Source organism: Panthera leo, chromosome B2 (genome assembly GCF_018350215.1).
Source record: "Panthera leo isolate Ple1 chromosome B2, P.leo_Ple1_pat1.1, whole genome shotgun sequence".
NCBI lineage: Eukaryota > Metazoa > Chordata > Mammalia > Carnivora > Felidae > Panthera > Panthera leo.
Window position 1 is genome coordinate 128,359,728 of NC_056683.1, and position 21,711 is coordinate 128,381,438.

At 41.9% G+C, this 21,711-nt stretch overlaps 1 protein-coding gene across 5 annotated transcripts in view; it reads left to right on the forward strand.

Annotated features, from left to right (window-relative positions):
• The window catches only part of AIG1 (androgen induced 1), a 241,373-nt gene that overhangs the window by 93,117 nt on the left and 126,545 nt on the right, over positions 1–21,711 (forward strand). The window contains exon 4 of one of the 5 annotated variants that reach the window (XM_042939975.1): positions 12,783–13,356. The exons of 2 other annotated variants lie outside the window; for them this stretch is intronic. In XM_042939975.1, the coding sequence (XP_042795909.1) occupies positions 12,783–12,794 (12 nt within the window). In that variant the 3' untranslated portion in view covers positions 12,795–13,356. Of the gene's footprint in view, positions 1–9,634; positions 9,669–11,560; positions 11,754–12,782; positions 13,357–21,711 lie in introns of those variants that run through there. 2 more of the 5 variants (XM_042939973.1, XM_042939974.1) reach the window with 2 other exon arrangements.

The following is a 21,711-nucleotide window of genomic DNA, read 5'->3' on the forward strand; positions in this document are numbered from 1 at the left end:
AGTGTTATAAGATGATATTGGCACCAAGTAGATGGTAGACTGGGGACAAAACTCACCTTCGAAGGATAGGTGTTGATTTTTTCCAAGTTGGCTGGGAAGTCTAGATATCTAGAGATCCCAAGGGGTCATTGTGTTGGTCACATTTAGGTAAAGTGGGAAAAGAAGCCTTCCTGAGGGTCCAGAATCATTGTCCGAAATCCTTACGTTGGTACCAGATCATGAAGACAGCACAAATCCTCATCTCATCTCATGCTTCTTTATCCAAATCAGGTTGAAAAATGATCAAAGAAAACCAAAGAAAGACTGTGACAACCCACTAGAAAATGTTCAACCCAACTTTTTTTTTTCTGTTTGAATCCGAACCTAAACTACCAAATTTGTCCACAAAATGCCTGGTCTTTTAGAAATACTGGGTAACTTCCCTGAGCCTATTTATACCTCTTGTCAAGGTGAAGCTTCTCCAGGGAGTCTCCAGTGTTCCCCTCTGCTAAATTGTAGCCAATACAGAATGGCAATGAAACCTGCCCTCCAGGACATTCCAGGACTGAGTGTGCACCCAGCCCTCATCTCCCAGTCAAAACCCTCTTTTTGCTCCAAGTCCTCTCACGCATCAACTCTCCCTTATAGAGCTGATCACCCCTTCTTTATGAACCTCTACCCCACATGTGCCTCTATTATAGCATCCATTGTGCTTTACTTGTAGTATATTGTTACATTAGTCTGGAACTGGATGTTCAATAAGAGCAGGCACATGCTCTTAGCTCCCTCCCATAGCCCCATCTTCTGGATCAGTGCATGGCACATAGTGGGTCTCAGAAAATATTTTTGAAGGAATGAATGAACAGTGATGGAGGGAGTGCATTTCTATCGTATTTCCTTACTCTCCCAGACTGGTAACACTTTCTGAAAAGGAAATAAGATTATTTTCTCCAAGTGAGCTCAGGCCAGTATGTAGGATCACCATGTAATTCTCTATGTTTCATACCCTAGTCCTTCAGTGACCCATTTTACCGCATCCTTGTCAAGCTCACTGGCTTACAATTTTCGAAATCAGTCTTCCCCTTTTCCACAGAAGAACTGTCTGTATCTGCTGGCCTTCAAGCGTCCAGTATAATACCTTGCCCAGGCTCACACAGCTAGCCGGCTCCCTGGCTGGAAGGAGAATGCTGAGCTGACTGACCCATCATGCTTATTGTATCCAGGGCCTCTCTCTGTGGAGCTTTGTTAACATCTAGTGAAGAGATGCCTTTCAACGTGAAATGTCATTATATTTCGCAAACATATTTCTTCAAGACACTGATAAATATTCCTGGCATTTTAGATTATTTTCCTTTTCATCTAAGCAAGGGTGACTTTTTCCTATTGTCTTACCATATCCATATCCAGAGAATGAGCATGCCCTTAATGATCTAATTAATATATGTTTTAACCTAGTTGCAAGGATTAGCTTTGATGGGTGGAAATGTTTCCCTTAAGGCGGCCCCTTTCATCCTTATCACATACATTAATCCGTGTGACCTGGGAATATATCAAATTGTCTTCTATGTCCAAGTGCCACTCCTCACATGCTACTATCTATATGTGTTAGGATACAAAGGTTGAAGTTAGTAAACATCCTTTTCTCTGTCTACCCTGCTACCGTGCACATCACAGAGCGTCTTTTTTGTTCGATTCTCTTTCTCTGACCGGGGTAACCCCAAAAGCCACTCCATTTCTGTCTGCAGCTCTTCTAATAGGTGCAGACACGTGACAAAGGGGAACTGAATCAAATGACCTCTCGAGTTTTCTGTTTTATTCTCATTCTGTGAAAACGGTTTAGTGTAAGTGATTTGAGAGGTTAGTCAGAATAGAATTCGCTATTCAACGGTCTTTTTAAATTTCCCTACTGAATCCCACTAGTGGGGAGCTTACAGCCTGTTGTGGAAATTCCTGAGATTGGCGTGGAAGCAAATAGTACAATGCCGGCCACTTGATAGGCTGGATAGATGTCAGTTCCGTCAAATAGGATATGATAGGAATCTTACGGAGAAGCTAAAATTTCCCTAGAGCTAATGACTCCCTTACTGTCATATACAAAGTTACAAGCTAGCGTCACACCTTGTCTAAAGCTGCAAGGAAAAATGCTCCGGTGGAAATCTTGTATTTTTAGCAACACCAAATTTGTATATACTTCTAGCATAAAAGTTAATGAAATTCCTTTAAAGTTTATATAAAAGTTCAGATATTTATCCTTGGACGTAGAATTCGCATCTCCCTTATTATTTTTAAGCATTTCCCCTCACTTGCACCTTTTGTAAAGAACTTTGCTTCAACTCAGAATTTGACTGCTGATATTCACACATATGGCAAATATGAACTAATCGGACCACAGATATTTTGCTGCATTCCACGGTGTCTCATTTATTTGTTTAATTTGCAGCCATAGCAACTAGATTCCACTACTTCAGGCTTTTACACAGACCTGCAGTCTGATCAGCCTGGTTGAAGTCTGGCACTCAGTGCTCTGCTCAATTGAAGACATATGCGCAAACTCACTTACCACGTTTTTTAACCTGGTTTTCACACTGGGCAGATATTAATATTTGCGTAAAGTATGAAAAGCCACCTTCTGCAAGGAGAGTAGGCAATTAGAAGATGTTGTGACCTTCTTTTCTGAAACATTTCAAATCTGAAAGTTTTCCTGGCATGCTTTTCAGAAGCCCATCTGACTTTGAAGCAGGCTGCCTCTCCACAGAAGGCTCACTCCAGCAATGACTAATGGATTGACCTGGTGCCATGCTAGCACTGCTCCACGCATGCTGCTCTGCACAAGACGAGCATTTGGAAATGACCTTGAAAGGGAGTCTTGCCAAGCTAATGAAATATGGGCCTTCAAGGAGTGCCATTTCACAAGCGGTTTCCAGAAGGGTATTCACAGCATTGTCGAAACTGGGCTCCTTAATTTGGTATTGGTTTACCACGAGTGTTTAACATACACAAGGAATGATGCTCCTTCTTGGTTTTATGAGTTGTGCTTTGTTACAGGTTGGAAAAATTAGGTAATGGTGAAAACTGGCATCCCAGTGTTGTTCCTCTTAAGGTGTTTTTGTTTCAAACATTCGCTGGAGGAAAGGAGGATGCTCAAAGGGTCCAAGTGTAAATAAGGAGATGGGAGTTTAAAATGAAGGGTAAGCTGCAAATGGGGGTCAAGGTGGTGTTCGTGGGTAAAGATGGTAGGAAGAGGTACCTCTCTGTACGCAGTTTACTGCCCAGTTGATAGGATTCCAACTCACCAGATTTCGGTTCTAGGAGGACAGTGTTCCTTCATCTCAGTATGCACGCCGAGAGTGCATAGTCTGTGGTAGTTGTTTAAAAATGTTCATCGCCATTGACATCAGTTGTTGCTATATGGCTTTCCATTTTAGTGAGTGATGTATTTCTGTTGGTGCACAGAGTCTTTTTTTTTGATTGCGCTTCTCATGCTGGTGAAGTTGGCTGACATTTCAGGATCTGTGAATGAAGCTGTGCTTTAACCTTATTTGGAAGTCAGAGATCAGGCTCCTGGATTCATATGATTGGAAAGGTCCCCCTCAGGTTCTCCTCCTGTGACCTCGCTTCTATAATCATGGGTAGCAGAGACAGTCCAAGGTCAGGGCAGTCAGGTGGGATGTTAGAAGAACAATGGGGAACAAGTCATATTCTCTTAATTCGTTCTTAATTAATTATCTTCATTCTTCGTTAGTTTGCTGAAGCCAGCTCTCAGATTTTTATACAAAATTAGATTGGATACTTCTTTTAAAAAAAAATTTAGCCCCTCTAGAACTCTCTGATGAGATTGCTAAAGACCTCTGGCCCTTCTTATTTCTAAAATACTGATAAATCTCACTAAGTAATCTTGGGAAACAAACATCTATAAGATCAGGGCAGCATACTGTCAATGGCAACTTCCCAGAACATTCCTTTTTACTTCATCTGGGATTTTTCAATAAGTAATTTGATATTTCTGTAAGTTTAAACTGGAATCACTAAAATGAAGGCATTTTTCCCTTATAAGCTCAAGCCTTCCAGACTCATCATTTTGTAGAGTTACATAAGTAAGCCATGCAACTAAGCTCAAAGTCTAAATTATAGAATATAGTTGTTGTAAAACTGTTCACGTTTTATGCAGCAACTTACATTAAAACCAGTAACATATTTGCAAAACTGGTTTTGTAAGCAACAATTTATATTGAAATCCAGCTTGGTGATTTTTCATTAGATTTTGCTGAGGGTTATATGCTATATTATTCACTTGTGAAATTTTTTCTTTCTCGGTTGCTTATGTTTGGTAAGTTTGCTTGAAAAGTTCTGGCATAGGACTAGCTCAGAATGATGCCATTATCTTGCCCTGTTTTCTTTATCTGTCTGTATTTGGGTGATTTGCTTTAAATTTCAGTTCCATACCTTTTTTTCACTTTTAAATGTTTCTGTTGGAGAACACATTTTCCTAAATAGTCCTGATCCCTAGTTTAGAGCCTCATCATATTAATATGACATTTTTATAATATTTCCTAAAACATTTATCAACTGCTTAAATAAAGAACATATGAAAGAGGGAGAGAGAGACCAAAGAAGGGTGAGAAAAAGAGGAAAAGGCAGCAGGGCACATCAACCAGAAAGAACATCATGACTTCTGGTACGTAATATCGTAGATCACAGCTCACAGGAACCAAGAGATGGACTAAAAACACAAGGTCCAGGCAATGAGTTTTTGATGCCCTGAGAATCCTCGTGTCCTTGTGTCCTACTGACTTGGGCACTCAGCACTGCCTTTCTCTTCCTGATAATGCTTTTTCTTTTATCTTTTCAGTAAACATTTTAGATGTGAAGAAATACGGGAGCTTATCATTATTCAATACAGAAAATACCTTCACCTTTAAACTATATTCACAGTCTCACCATCCTATGTTTTAGAATCATACGAGATGATTTGTGTATAGGTAAATAGAATGTAAAGTATTTTCTTTTTTGATCATTTATTTACTTATTTTAATATTAAATTTATTGTCAGATTGGTTTCCATACAACACCCAGTGCTCATCCCAATAGGTGCCCTCCTCAATGCCCATCACCCACTTTCCCCTCCCTCCCATCCCCTATCAATCCTCAGTTTATTCTCAGTTTTTAAGAGTCTTTTATGGTTTGGTTCCCTCCCTCTCTCAAAAAATTAAAAATAAAGTATTTTCTTATGAATAACTTCACTCTGCACCCATGCGCAGCTCCTCCCGATTGAACAGGAGCCTTCTTTCCAAAGCCCCAGGTAGAGACTTGCTCAACCTTTATTCTAACACTGATGGCATGTTGTCCTCTGCTTCCTTGTCTAATTGTTGTAAAAGATATCTCAAACATCGTCTGTGTACCTTATATATATTTCTACTAGTACACATAAGTGAAAGAAATATGACCCTGTATTAGTCAGGGCTCTCCAAAGAGACAGAATCAGGAGTGTGTGTGTGTGTGTGTGTGTGTGTGTGTGTGTGTGTGTGTGTATGTACATATGGGGAACTGGCTCACATGATTATAGAGCCTGAGAAGTCCCAAGATCTACAGTCAACAAGCTGGAGACCCAGGAGAACCAATGGTACAGTTTCGGTCCAAAGGCCTAAGGAGCAGGAAAGCTGATGGCCCAGGTTCTAGTCCAAGTTTGAGTCCAAAGGCAGGAGAAGACCCATGTCCTAGATTGAAGGCGGTCAGGAAGAGAGAGCAAATTCTCCTTTCTTCATCCTGTTATTCTAATTAGACCTTCAGTGAATTACATGACTCCCACCCCCGTTGGGGAGGACAGTCTGCTTTGCCCAGCCTATTGATTCAAGTGTTCATCTCATCCAGAAACATCCTCACAGACACATCCAGAATAATGTTTAACCAAATACCTGAGGGCCCTGTGGCCCAGTCAGGTTGACACATAAAATTGACCTTTCCAGATCCCCATCAAAAACTCTTCTCTTCCTTTAAATGTCAACTCCATTTGTTAAAGGTCTGAATAATGCTGTCCTGTTTCCATGCCATTAAAGTTACACTAAAGTTGGTCAATGCTGGTCGGCCCAAGTCTCACGCTCAGAGGTTCTTAGGATTCGGTTCGGGATGGGGCCCGTGCGCCATCTATATTCTTTGTAATGTGTTCTGAAGCACAGCCAAGTTTGAGAATCCTTGAATTCGTTATTCTCTAAGCTTCCTTGGGATTCAGTGAAAGTGGTTAATGGAAGAACACAAAGAGGGAAGTCACCCTGGCAGTGCCTGGAGCTGAGCTGAATGGAGGGCATGGTAAAGAGACGGACTTCGTTAGACGTGCATAACCAGGCTGACTTAACCATTAAGGCGTTGGTTACAAGGTGGCATCTCTGCCTCTTTTTCGACTGGGATAAAATACTGGCGCCATCCCAAGATTCTAGGAAAAATGAATCAATATTAACATTTCTTAAAAGATTAAAAGCATAGCACATGTGTCAATTATCATTAATCCTTGAAAATATTTATGGAGTTAAATGGTCTGTAACTAATTAGAGGTGGCAGTTAACAGGGGATATGGGTTTCCTCTGAGTTATATGAAACAAAATATAAATCTTTTTATATAACCCTATTTCCTACAGAAAGGATTTTTGCTTATCAGTGGGATTTTTAAAGTTTTATTTTATTTTCTTGGATTTCATTCCTTTTCCATAAATTCTATAAGCAGAATTACAATGAGGTGAGTCACAGTCTTAACACTTTTTTGGAGCTTCTTCTGCCAATGCAGCTTGGAATATAGGGGATTTTTTTTTAAAGTGTGTTTGGGAAACTTGGGGAGGGGAGAGGCAGGGAGGGAGGAAAGAAGGAAGGAAAAACAGAGACAAGGTATTTTACTTTAGACTAAATTTTTTTAAATTAATGACATTGTAAGGCTTCCATAGTAGTTCATCAGTGTGTTGTACAAAACCTTGAAGTCCAAATGGTTTGGGTTTTTAAAGTTCATTCATGAGCTAGTCATTTGGAACTGAGAACACATTTTACCACAAAAATTCTGTTATATAAGTGGTAATTAATTTTTGAGGCTAGCTCATAATCTGTCCTCATTCTGTTTTGAAACTGAATGGCTGTGCCTTTACAGTGATAAATAGACTATGCGATTGAAAATTTGTAGATCAAAAGAACATTAAAGCAAGAACATCAATTTTTGAGTCACGTACAGCTTTTCACTTGAATGCTGGTGCTGGAGGGAAAAGCAGATTTAATCTGAAGAGCCCACAGACGTGCAGAACGTCTAATGTCGATATTCGAGAACGCCAGCCAACCATCCTCTTCCGAGAGTCTCTGAAGCCACACGTGTGCTTCGGGCTGGTCACCAAAAAGCAACACGCTTAGACCATATTAATAAGTCCTCGCTGAAAAAATGTCTTCTTTCTTTCCTGCAACAAATACAGATGTCACATGTACCATAAGTGATATGCTCCTCATCACTTACACTGGAAGGACACAGGAAGAACATCTCTTTGTGGAGCTTATGATGTAGTGGGCGAAGTAATCGAATAATAGTGCAAGTAGATGACCTACGATTCATCCATGTTTATGAAATATTATAATATGAGCATTAAAGTAATACATCTGTACGAGGAGGAATGAAGATTTGTACAAGCTACACATGGGGATGGGAAGGCAAACCTTTGCTAAATACCTGCCAATGGCCAGCCACTTACTTACATTATCTCATTTTCTCTTCAGCGTGACCCTGAGTGGTAGGGACTATTACCACTATTTCACACATGAGCGGCTGAGACTCAGAAGTTAAAAATGTGTCCAAGATGGTCTAACACTCTGCACAGGGCCTGTGTACAAATCAAGCCTCCAGGACTCCAGGCACTTTCTGCCAGTCTGAACTGTCTGTTTTGCAAAATCACTCTGGAGATATTTCCTATTAGTTTACTCAGTATTTTTTTTTATAAGTATCTATGCAGTAATCTCCTAGAATTTAAGAGTGGAAACAATGTTGTATATCCTGATGCTGACATGCTCCTTTTTGTTAATGTGAGCTGTTTCCACTTCTCTGATGCCACGTTTAATGTTCCCATGCGCTACATAGATCCTCACCAGAAGGAGGGGGCATCAATCTGAACTGCAGAAAATTTTTCTGAAGCAGCACTTCATTCGAATACACATGTAAATTTAAACCCATCTTTTTCAGACCTAAATGTGAGACCTAAAACCATAAAAATCCTAGAAGAGAACACAGGCAGTAACCTCTTCGGCATTAGCCTTAGCAACTTTTTCTAAGTATGTCTCCTGAGGCAAGGGAAACAAAAGCAAAAATAAACTATTGAGATTTCATCAAATAAAAAGCTTCTGCACAGCAAAGGAAACAATAAAAAAAAAAACCTAAAAGACAGCCTATGGAATGGGAGAAGATATTTGCAAATGACATATACAAGAAAGGGTTAGCATCCAAACTATATAAAGAATTTACAAAACTTAACACCTAAAAAACAAATAATCCAATAAAAGTGGGCAGAAGGCATGAACAGATATTTCTCCAAAGAAGACATCTGGATGGCCCACAGACACATGAAAAGATGTTCATCACTTACCATCAGGGAAATGCAAATCAAAACTAAATGCGATCTCACCTCACACCTGTCAGAATGGCTAAACGTAACAGGGATGTGGTGAATAAGAAATACTCACGCTGGGGCGCCTGGGTGGCGCAGTCGGTTAAGCGTCCGACTTCAGCCAGGTCACGATCTCGCGGTCCGTGAGTTCGAGCCCCGCGTCAGGCTCTGGGCTGATGGCTCGGAGCCTGGAGCCTGTTTCCGATTCTGTGTCTCCCTCTCTCTCTGCCCCTCCCCCGTTCATGCTCTGTCTCTCTCTGTCCCAAAAATAAATAAAAAACGTTGAAAAAAAAATTTAAAAAAAAAAAAAAAAAAAAGAAATACTCACGCATTGTTGCTGGGAATGCAAACTTGTGCAACCACTGTGGAAAACAGTATGGTGGTTTGTCAAAAAGTTAAAAATAGAGCTACCCTATGACCCAGCAATCGCATTGCTAGGTATTTATTTAAAGAATACAAAAACTAATCCAATGGGATACATGCACACTTGTGTTTTAGCAGCATTATTTGCGATAGCCAGGGTATGGAAGCAGCCTAAGTGTCCATCAATTGATGAAGAGATCAAGAAGAAGTAGTATATGTATACAATGGAATATTATTCAGCCATAAAAAAGAATGAAATCTTGCCATTCGCAACGACATGGAAGGATCTAGAGGGTATAATGCTAAGTAAAATAAGTCAGTCAGAGGAAGACAAATGCCATATGATTTCACTCATGTGGAATTTAAGAAACAAAACAAACAAGCAAAGGAGGAAAAAAAAGAGAGAGAGAGGCAAATCAAGAAGCCAAGTCTTAATTATAGAGAACAAACTGATGAATACCAGAGGGGAAGTGGGTGGGGGATTGGTAAAATAGATGGGGATTAAAAGGACTGTGTTAAGTACTTGTGATGAGCACAGGGTGATGTATGGGAGTGTTGCATCACTATATTGTATACCTGAAACAAATAAGACAGTATATTTTAACTAACTGGAATAAAAACTTAAAAATAAACCCATCTTTTTTTTTTTTTTTTTTTTTGCTTTTCAATTTTAGGAAAGGGATTCATCTCCAGGCTAGCCCATCTTCACAGGCCATCTTTCTGTTGTTAATTGTGATGTGCTTTTTCATATGTGGCTTTCTCCAGAGTGCTCAGTAAAACATTTTGGAACCTCACGCAGGCAATGTCTCCTTTCTGTGAGGTTTATACTATCACTTATTTGAAAACTCCATCTGTGGGATTTTTAGACATTTGTGGATGTCAGGATATCTATTCTCACTTGGCCAGGCCTCCCTGGACACTCCTGTTCCCTGTGTGGGGAGGGACCAAGCCAGGCTGGATGTGGTCACTCTCATGGCATGCCAGTGTTGCTGTGACAGAGTGTCTCTTGAATTGTTTGGTTAAACAGAGACTTCTGGTCTCTGCCAGAGCATAAACCCTGTCACAGCTGGATGAGGGGCAGATGTCAGCTAAGACCCAGGACAGGTCTGGGCAGCTCCCCTCTCTCCTGGAGCCAGGTACCTCTATGCTCTGTGACTGCCTGTGTGGCCCACGGCCTGCATCAGGCAGAACCAGGACCCTCCATTTCTAGGCTAAGAGACAGCCAAGGATGCTTGAGCTGAATCGAATGCTGTTCGATTCTTCGGTTCTTTGGGCATTTCTACCATAACGTTGGAATTGAGCACATTGGCCGAATAAAGTTGAAATAATAAAAAAAAAGGCAGCTCATTTGCAGCTTCCAACACAGTTTTCTCTCCTTTTCGAAACACCATACTTTTTTGGTCCGATTCTTCATTTTCTCTTGATTTCCACTTACGCTGAGCATTTTACTACAAGCTGCTGTGTCCTTTTAAGGAATAGCTAGAATACACATTATAGAAGAAATAGAAAAGAAATAGATATGACTTCTAGAGTGTCAATTCCTCAAAGCTCTCTTTGTGTTCTCCACATGTCTTAGTATTGATTGATGGTTGGTTAACTTAGTTTACTGGTTCTGGTTACTTCATTTAATTAATTAATTAATTAATTAATTAATTTTGAGAAAGAGAGAGAGTTGGGGGAGAGGCAGAGAGTGAGGGGGAGAGAGAGAAAATCCCAAGCAGGCTCCACATCAGCACAGAGCCCAATGCAGGGCCCGAACTCACGAACCGTGAGATCATGACCTGAGTGGAAATCAAGAGTTGGATGCTTAACTGACTGAGCTACCGAGGCACCTCCATTCTGGTTATTTTAGAGAGGACAAAGAAGTTGATGGTTCTGGCTTTATATGTTAATTGCACCATAAGACTTACCACTTTTCTTTTCCTTAATGGGGATTTATCTCTTGCATTTTCTTCTGTTTATCACTCCTAAATGGAATATAAAGGACCATGATCACAGCAGACATGCACCACGCTCCTCTCTCTTGCTGTGCTAAGCACTTTTAGATATTGTCTACTTAATTCTCACAACTCTATTATCATTCCCATCTCACAGAAGTAGAAACTGAGGGTTAGAGAATTTAAGCAGTAAAGGGAAAAGCAAGGAAATAATGTTTCTCTTGGTAAGTGGGCAAGAAATGGCAGAACAAAGTAGGGGAAGAGAAAGAATTCCGTAAGAGAAATCAATTGCTTCAAGAATGACCAGTAACATGCAGAAGAGGACTGGGAAGAATCACATTTGATTTATAAGGGAATTACGCTTCCTGCTCTGTTGACCAGGAGGGAGGAGTCACATGCAAATGGCTGTTTTTATACACTAGGTATTCTTTCATTGGACATCATAATTTTAGTGGAGGGCGGTGGGGGGGGGGGGTGCTGCACTTAGAAATCTCTTTAATCCACATAAATATTTGGATAATTTCAATTATACAGTTTAATATATGGACAGAAACCTAAAGGTCTTTATCCTTCTGGGCCCGCCCTTGCCCTGCCCCCACTCTACAGAAACCCCCAGACCCACGGAGGGTTGGAAATGTGCTTGACCCCTCTATGTCTTGGCAGGTGACCCCCAGCATCTCCCAGTCAATACGGCTTCCAGGAGCAGCACCCAAGGCTCTCTAGGCACATCAGAGCAGAAAGACAAAGAAACAGGGTCCTCTCTGTCCTTCAAGGTTGGCTCCATTGTGACCATACTCTTCAGCCTCCCCCCAGGGAATGAGGAAGAGTCACAGTAAGAGATTAACCCTTTCCTGGGTATTTGTTCTACAGATATTTGCTTATTCCTCTTGTGCCTGGAACCATTCTAGGCACTAATGTTGTTCCTCTAAAGAAAGAACAGTCAGTCAGGGGCGCTTGGGTGGCTCAGTCGGTTGAGCGTCCGACTTCGGCTCAGGTCATGATCCTGTGGTCCATGAGTTCGAGCCCCGCATTGGGCTCTGTGCTGACAGCTCAGAGCCTGGAGCCTGCTTCAGATTCTGTGTCTCCCTCTCTCTGCCCTTCCCTGACTCATGCTCTCTCTCTTTCTCTCTCTCTCTCTGCCAAAAATAAATAAACTTTAAAAAAGAAAGAACAGCCAGTCAAAGGAGAGACATTAAAGCTCCAAGAAGGGGTTAAGAGGGAAAGAGCTCCAGGGACCACTTTTGGGGAGCTGAAATTGGAAGTTTAGAGCAGATGTGAGGATTTGGGGAAGAACTTCCATTCGTGCTGAGTTTAGGGACTCAAAAGACCTGGCTTACCTGGGAGTGGAGTCATAGATGGGGCATAGCTAGAGGTGGAGTGAGAGAAGGAAGCAGGGGCTGAGATCTTGGAGAGCCCTACATACCAAAAACTAGTTTAGGCTTTATCTTTCGGAAACAATAAAGCATGGGAAAGGTTTGCATGAGGAAGAGGATCCGATTTATATATTAGAGAGACGGGAAAAGGAAGGAAAGGCAGCCCAGGTGGAGGAACAGCAGAAGCAGAGGCAGGAAACACCACCATATGTCTGACAAACTTGCATAAAGTGTGACCCCACCACAGAAGAGGTGCCTGGAGGCAGTGACACTTGGCCATGACTCGGGGCCAAGCCAGAAGCTCTCGGTGCCCCGGCCAAGGAGACAGAAGGCGATACTGCTAGCTTTGGGGGGTTGTTGAAGGATTTTAACCAGAGGTGAAGTGGGGTCAGAGCAGCATTTTAGAAGGCTTCCTGCCTTGGGGTTGAGGGGGAAGAAATGACAGGGACAGCCTGGGTTTAAGAGGGAGGAGAAGGCTGGGAATGGAGGCTTGGTCACTGCCCACCTTGCAGGGAGAAGACTGAGAAGGACGTCATGAGTGTGGGACACTAGCCCGGGGAGAAAGCAGGTGGAGGAGCCCAGAGGAAAGCACTTTGGGAAGAAGGAACGTACTGGGCCACACGTTGGTGCCATCAGACAAGGACAGGGACTGGCACGGGTACCAAGGAGCAGCAAAGTGACTACAAGGCAACAAGCCATAGGGAAAGAAGAGCCTGCCTGAACAGCAAGAAGCACTAACAAAACCTCCTGAATGTGGCAGTTTTGAGGTGGAGGAAGATGGACCAGTTCATCTTTCCCTTGAGTCACAAACAAGGGTAGATTGAGTGTTGCAATTGAGGGGTAGGCAATTTTCCTTGTGAACCTCATTTTTTCCCAGGGACAGAGGCACTATTTCTGACATACACCCTTAGCAGGGTCGGAAGCTTCCCCAGCTACACAAGAATGGCTTCTGGTGTTCTGCCACTTAATGTACTGTCACCTGGAATAAGTTTCCTATATTGATCTGAACGTTAATCTGTACATAATATGGGCAGATCATAGGGGAATATGCAGAAAGATGGATTAAAAAAAGAAGTAACTTGTTTGTGCACTTAAAAACATTTTTTTTAATATTTATTTTTGAGAGAGAGACACACAGAGTGTGAGCAGGGGGAGGGGCAGAGAGAGAGGGAGCCACAGAATCTGAAGCAGGCTCCAGGCTCTGAGCTGTCAGCACAGAGCCCGATGCGGGACTCGAACCCACGAACCGCGAGACCATGACCTGAGCCGAAGTCAATCACTTAACCAACTGAGCCACCCAGCTGCCCCTGTGTACTTCTTGAAAGAGGAGGAAGACAACCTTTAAAATAATCCTTCCCATTCGTGACTTCTGATTTGTCAGCACAACAAAAGCAAAACAAAAACAAAAAAACATGATTAATTGAAAGCCTGCATAATTTAGATTATGTCTTTGTTTAAAATGTCCTAAGAGACACCAGCTGGCTCGGTCGGTAGAGTGTGCGACTCGTGATCTCAGGGTTGTGAGTTCAAGCCCCGTGTTGGGTGTAGAGATTACTTAAAAATAAAATCTTTAAAAAAGAAAATAGATAAAATGTTCTAAAATCTGATTGAGATATTTAGGAAGCTTTGGAAATTTCTGTAGACATGTATTAGAACCATTTGCTCTGGCGAAAATTCTACTTTAGAAAACAAATGAAATTGGACTTGACTTGGGGAACTAGTTCTCTGACCAGATATCATTCAAAGACACTGAACTGCGGGCTCCAGTCTGTGACCATCTTTCAAGATAAATGCATGTGGGAACCTGGGCGGGGGGGGGGGGGGGGTGTTTCCAGAGGCTGCTGCGAAGTCAATATGATCATGAACCGAGCGCGCGGTGACATCTTTGCAAGTGTGAGGGTACTAGATGAGACAGTGCTTCTCAGCTCCTTCTCGGAATTTCTCTAATCTTTCTGGCAATTAAAAAAAAAAAAAATGAGAAAGAGAAAAAAACTCTTGAGGTGTATAAAATGTTATTAAATTTGCAGCAGTTGTCATGGTTACCCTGAGAATTTTATTGCTTTATTAATGTGTAATTCCCTTTATTTCTGGAAATATCATTATAATGAAACACAATCGTCTGCAGCCTCTTTACAGGTTTTGCCCCGTGTCTCAGAGACTCTCACCAGGGCTGTGACCAATGTGTGGTTTCTGGGCCACCTGTGTGCTGTTAGTCCAGGAACTAGGACACCATTGTTTAGGAAAAGACAACGTGAAGTTAATGACTCTTGAGAATCCCTTAGAAGTTCAGATCCTTCCCTAATCAAAAGTGCTTTTTTTTTTTTCCTAGAGGAAAATGATCCAACGCTTGAGTCTTTTCCTAGCTAAAATAATTTGGGTTTTCTGCCATTAAAACATTTTTTTAAGTGATTGTTTCTACTTACTGACGTCGCTTTGGAGCATTCGGGAGATATGTGTCTGGTCAATTCTTTAAAAACTTATCTTCCCTAAATTCATTTCTTGTATCATACAAGGATTTTTGAGAGACATCGCTAATAGAGGTTTTGGCCCAGTGATTCTAAGTCTACTCTCCCCGTACTCAAGTTGAAGCTAAATAAAATAGTTCAGTAAAGTCTTTTAGGGTAACTGCTTTTGGCAGATGCTGCTAGCCGATCCCCACATTTCTTTCTCTCCTTCCTGGGTGCTCACCAGACCATATTTGCCAGCATCCCTCGCAGTTAGGTCTCAACATTAGACTCGTGGACAGTGGAATGTGAATGGAAGTTATGAAATCACTTCCTGGCCTGGCCTGTAAACACCGCCCACATAATCCTCCCATCCCATGTTTTCAGGCTGGTCGGTGACTCTGCCAGTCTGGACCCTTGGCTAACTGGATGGAGCAGAGCCTCATGCTCTAGGAACCTCTGTTGTCTGAGATGAGAGAGTAGTGTGCTCTATCGGCTAGTGTTACCCTCGCTAAGGCACCGCTTATCAACATCCTTTCTAAGCAGCCATATAATCCTTGGGAGAAGGTTTTCATTCGCCAGTGTTTTCTACGGTTTCTCTCACAACCTTTAAGAAGAGACCGGCATTATAAATCCCAGGGCTCCTACGCAGTGTCCAATAAATTTCGCTGGTTCCGACAAGTGCCGGAGACCTGAACGGCTGTAGCAGTAGTAGCTTATCAGAAAATATCATCAGACCCTTGTGACTTATGTATACAGGGAACCAAAGGAAACGAAATTAACCTTTTCTGGATACTTCTTTGTGCCAAGCACTGTGTTCGCTCCTCTGACACACACAAACTTATTTATTCTCCCTAATTAATCTTCTAAGGAGCTCTGTTATTCCCATTTTACAGGTATTTAAAGTGTCTGTGGTTAAAGTGTCGTGTGGTTCTAGTAACTTCTTCATAGCTAGGGAGTGGCAAGGGAGGATTCAAATAAGTTTGCCTGGAACCAAATCTAGCCAGTCTTTCCACTTTGCTGCTTGTCGTGGTATACAATCAGTTAACTAAGGTCAGTTGATTATCATGCTCCAAGACAGAATGATAGCTAGTAATAACTGGAAACATATGCAGAGAACATTTGACTGTGATGTAGGAAACAGAAACTCTCATTAGATTTTTAGAAAACTTCCGTTCGATTTATAATACGGACATTGTTGAGTTTTACCTTCTAACGTAATTAAGATATCAGAACAGCTGTTGTAACAGATACCAAAATAACAGTAGTTTAAAACTGGTGGTCTGCAGGTTGGCAGGCCAACTCTTCCTGATGAGGTCAACCAGGGCCCCAGGCTCTTTCATTTGGTTGCTTCTGCATCCTCTAAGGTTGTTCATCATCCGTGGGGTGGCAGATGGCTTACCACACCACATCTGCATTTAAGCCATGACGAAGGGGGTGTAAGAGAGGAGACAACACACATCTTTCCAGTGAAATCATGACCCAGAAATTCCACACAATCACTTTTGCTCAAAAAGTCGCATGGTCTTGTGGCTATCTAACTGCAAGAGGGTCTAGGAAATAATCGTCTTTAGCCTTGTGCCGATACTGTATTCTTCTAGAGAAAGGAGACAAAAGATATGGGGGGACAAATAGACAGTAGCCTCTGTCACCCTTTCTTTTCCTTCTCATGTTTTCGTAAACATGAGAATGAAAAAGATCCAAAGCAGCAGTAGCTGAAGAGGAAAGGAAATGAATCAAGGAAACTAAGTAATTCAAAAATTGAGTATCTCCTTTTTCCTTAACCTCTTCCAGCACATATGCTAAAAGAATCAAGAGTTAATGCTTACCACTAAATTGCCTTAAAATGGGCTATAAGTATTAAATTAAGCATTCTCTGAATAAAATGATTGCAACAAATTGAGGACATATGAACAAAAAGCTAGATATTAAATCATATTAAGTAATTAGAATTCATTTCATTAGGTCTGACATGTGGTTAAATTATAAAACAAAACTTCATCTGGTAGAGATATTTGCTGAGGGGTATGTAAGTGAAATGATATGATGTCTGGAGTTTGCTTTAAAACACTCCAGGAAAAAAAAATGGGACGGGGTTGATAAATAGACAAAATTAGATTGGGAAAATATTGTGAGTTTTTGTAACTGGCTAATAATTCATGGGGGTTCATAATGCTATTCTTTCTACTTTTAGGTATATTTGAAATATTCCATACCATAATAAAAAGTTACATAAATACTTGTTCCAGGAAAGAAAAGCGATTTTTGGCAGTGCTCTGATGTTCATATGAACTCATTTCTGTCCTCCAGTTGAGTGCATTCTTAAGTTTCCAGCGTATTATTTATTCGCATGCATACAACTGGAAATAACTCATTTCATCTAAAGAATTCATTAATTTACTTTTAAGCCAGTTCAGCAAAACCTTGCTGAGTGCCTGTTGTATCTGGTGATGCAAGCAATGCAAAAATGAGTAAGATAAGGCCCCTGCTCATGAAGTTTAAAGTCTAATCAGGCAGATAAGACAATCAATCCCTCAAGTAAATCTAATTGAAGAGAGGTACACAAGAAGGCTTCACTGTCGGGAAGATCCCACCAAATTGGAAGCATCGGCAGAATTTTCTGGCTCACATATAAGCTTTAAAGGATGGGTAGGTTTTTGACAGATGGAAGTGGTGAGGAAGGTGATCTGGGCAGGTGACCACCAAGACAAAGTCTCCAAGCCAGGGAATATGAGGCAGTTTCCCGATGACTGAAAAGGAAAATAGGGTTTTGAGAGTGAGTGTCTGGATGTCCCATGAAAGGAAATAGGGGAGCAAAGAGGACCTGGCGGAGAAAATGCCCGCTCTTTACAGGAACATGTTGTTTTTGAGACACTGCTGAGATGCCACATGAGATGCCCGTGTCCGGATGTGGTGTTGGAGCACAGAGACATCAGTGTGGGTAGTCAGCTGCATAAATTCCTAGTTGAAGCGCAGATAAGATGATGAATTCACTGCTGAGGAGAATAGAGAAAACACTTTTTAAAGGCCGGTTTTATTAGAGTAGAGGATCATGACAACAACATCAGTGTGAAAATGGCAGGATGGTTTCAGGTGATGTTAAAGACGACATGAGTCCCTGATATGACAACATCCGTCTCCCTGTCCCTGCCCGTCTACTGAATTCTCGGCACTCCGTACGATCGCAGAGCTTCTTATCTCTGCTTTCTCTCTCCTCCTCCTTCAGCCTGAGCTTCTCCAGAGTTGTCTATACAGATTGTCTCCACTGCCTGACCCTTCTTCACTCTGTAACTTACTCTGAATCAGAATCCTGCCTCACCCCTCCACTGAAACTGCTTTCAGTTCAACATGAGGGTTTGCACTCACCTCCCATTGACCAAGTCCATGGCCACATTTGATTCCTCACTTTCCTCAACTCTCTGAGCAGTATTTTACCCAGCTAGCCACTTGTACTTCCTTGGCACTCTCTCTTCTTGGCCTCTGGTTTTCTCCTGGCTGCTGCTTCTCATTTTCTCCGCAGGCTCCTCCTCTCCTCAATGTTTACATATTGTGGTGTCTTGGGACCAATACTGGATTTTCTTTTCTTCCTACAATCTCTCCTGGAGGCATTTTTCCTGTTCTTTGCTTTCTCCTAACAAAAGTCAACGAAACTCCTATATTTATATCTCATTTGACTTCTAGACCTGCCTAAGGCCTCCACTCACATTTCTCCTACGTATTTTGTATGTAACACATCCAAAACTGAAATTTGGACTACTCCTACCTTCCTCCCTGTTCTCCATCTCAGTAAATGTCACAACCATCCACCTTGCTACTCCAGCCCATAAAGTGAATCATTTTATTTGCAAAAGGTCCACAGGACAATTCCACTAAGAAGCCCCAGCAAATACTGCTTCATTATGAAATGTCTTTTGGTCCTTAGACTGTTCCCTCAAGTAACTGAAGTGTGTTAGCCATAAAAATAAAGCTTTCCCACATAACTTCATTGCAATGGAGCAGTTTGATTTAGGCACCACTGCAAACCGTAAATTTAAATATGTGGTTGACTTTAAGCTATATATTATAAAGGATTTTGTGAGTCGGTTATAGTCAGGACTAGCCCCAGAGGCTCCATAAGTAGAGGGGACCCCACACATCACTTGAGAGATGCGGATGCTGCTTTTCTCTCAATCCGAATAGAAATCCATCAGCTGTGGACCTCTCCCCCACCCTCTGCTCTGCCTGGAGTGCTGAAAACCAGTAACCTTACTTCTCCTCTTTGGTGAGGAGCCGGGGACACTTTCCATCCCACTAGGTTTCAAGAGGATGTAATTAAAGAGGGTTTGCATTTTATCCATGTCTTGGGAGTCTAGGCTCTCCACGGACAGGCGTAATGATTTGGAGGAAGGGGAACATGCTTCTAGTTCCAGCTCAGGACTAACAAGTTAGTTGTAAATCTGACCAGTAGAGTTGTCTTTCCCTCTGTTCTATACCTCTCTCCACATCCAACACAGGACAGTAACTAATGCTACTTAATTATCTACTTTGTGCCAGACGCCGCCTTAATGTTCTCCACGAATGAACTCTTGTGATCCTCGTAACATCCTATGAGTTCATTGTTATTACTATCAGTATTTAACAGACGAGGGGCTGAGGTGTAGGAAGTTAGTAAATTGCTCTAGGACATCTAGGATTTAAATCTAGGTTACTCATTTCTGGCTTGTGCCCTCTTCACCACTCCATCATACCAAGTTGCATAGAAACTACCTCTGAATTACTTCCTCCCCTCACTCCTATTGTGCCACTCATGTAAGATGTACCATCGACTTAATTTAATTACAGCTTTCAGGAACAAAGTAAGCACTACCAAATCAAGTGTAGTTATAATGGGACTGACTTTTAAAATGCTATGTTTTCTCTGTCTTGGTAAATTTTTTTTTACCTCAGATCTCTGAGGTTTTTAGCTAAAGGGACAAACTAATTGCAGAAAGCAAAGAGGCAAATTTTTGGCTATTGACTGCTACACTTGGGCCACATGACTCCAAATAGCTCATCTGGAGCCACGGTTGGTTTTTATTTTCTTCTGTTCTGTTTTGTTAATTACAAGACAGAATTTTTAAAAATATAAAACTTTAAAAACTGGCTTCAAAGTTTGCTTTGCCTATCAAGAGCCAAAGCCTGATAATTTAATATAATTGAAGAGAAGGAAGGGTGAGGTCTGAGATGCATCTTGTTCCCCAAGAGAGGACATTTTAGCTTCTGGCAGGAGAAGGATCTGCAGTCGAGATGCCAAAGTACCCTGAGAAGGTATGGCGTGCCCTGGCGCCTGGAGATGGGAAGGAACAAAAGCCCCAGAACCGTTTGGGGAAATCCCAGAGGACCAGGATTTGAGTCCAGTCGTCGCTCCGGTAGAAGCCACGCCTAATAGGGAAATCTTGTAGCAGCATGATGGTGGGTTGGAAAAGCAGCAATGACTGGTTGAGATATCCAGGGCACGTGGAAAACATCTTAAAATTCCCTGTGTCCCCAGAGGCTGCCCCGGGAGGGACGCCCAAAGGCCTTGGTGTCCTGCAGAAGGGACACCATCAGCATATGTGATGTGGATTCCATGTGCTGGAGGCTGTGGAAACAGAAGCAACGTCGGCAGCAAAAGCGGTGTGGGTCCCCAGGAGGGTCAGCAGGAATTGGGGCTAACAGACTAGATGGCTTTTCCTGATGCCATGACACATATGGGCCTTCTTAGAATTTAGATGGTACCCCAGGAAAAAGAGAAGGAAGAGCAGAACCCTAATTTGATTGTTTGAGTTCTGAGTTTGACTATGAAATAACTGAACATGAATGAGTTTCCCCGAAAGTGGCTGGAGTTTTCGTAGCTGAGTCACTCAAGGTCACATAGCCAGAGAATACTGCAGCCAGTCTGACCTCACAGTCCATACTCTAAGCCACCATTTATGCTTTATCATTGTGTCTCCACTGTCTCCACATTTCCCTTAACTAAATAGAAGGCAGCTCAAGACTTAAGTTAAATTACACTGTAGAAAGATAAAAGGTGACTGTAAGGTTCACCCTGTGACTTCACACATCCATTTTAAGATGCATCCAGATTTCAGTAACACTAAAATGTCTTCAGCTTGAATAAATGTCAGGTACATTCTCTTCTGTCCGGGTCCACTGCCACCACCTAATCCATGTCCTACCTGGATGCTTTTAAGTGTCTCCATATTGGAGAGGTTAGGCTTTTTCTATAAAATTAGGAGCAAGAAAACTAGGACTGATGGATAGAAAATTTACAGAGACAGAATTCTGTGCAGAATCAGAGAGAACTTCCTCATAATCTCAGATATCCAAAGATAGAATGAGCATCCTTGGGTGGCACCAAGTGCTACATTCCTTGAGTTGTTAGAGCATCGTCAAGACGCCTACTACCAAGAAGGAACCTTATGGAGGGGAATTTAGGAGTGAACATATGGCTGGATGAGGCGGCCTTTCAGGTCCCTTCCAACATTGAAATCCTGCCATTTTAGAATGGAGATTGTGAACACCAGATTGCTGTGTGTTTAAAGAGTGGGAAATGAGGACACGGAAGCAGTGGTAGAGACTAGTCTTTTGAAGATGGTTACCATTGAGGAAAGCAGAGCTTTATTGTGTTACATGGTGGGATTGAGGGGAGATTTTAACACTGGGAAGAACTGAGCAGATTTTGTAGGTAGACGATGAAGAATTGATTTTTTTTTAAAGGAAAAATTAAAAAAGAGGGAGTTCTGTTCCAGCATCGATTGCTGCATGACATCCTGCCCCAACACTTGGTGACTTTCAAGAACAACAACTGTACCGTATCAGGATTTTGTAGATCTGAAATTGAGGCAGTGCTTAGCTGGGTGACTTTTCCACGTGGTATCAACAGAGTGGTCTTTACTCTGTGAAGTGAAGTGCTCTACTGCTCAGTGGTCTTTAGCCAACATGTCTTGTGCCTCAATAGGGATGGCTGGACAGTAGTATTGAGCTGGAGCAGTTGACC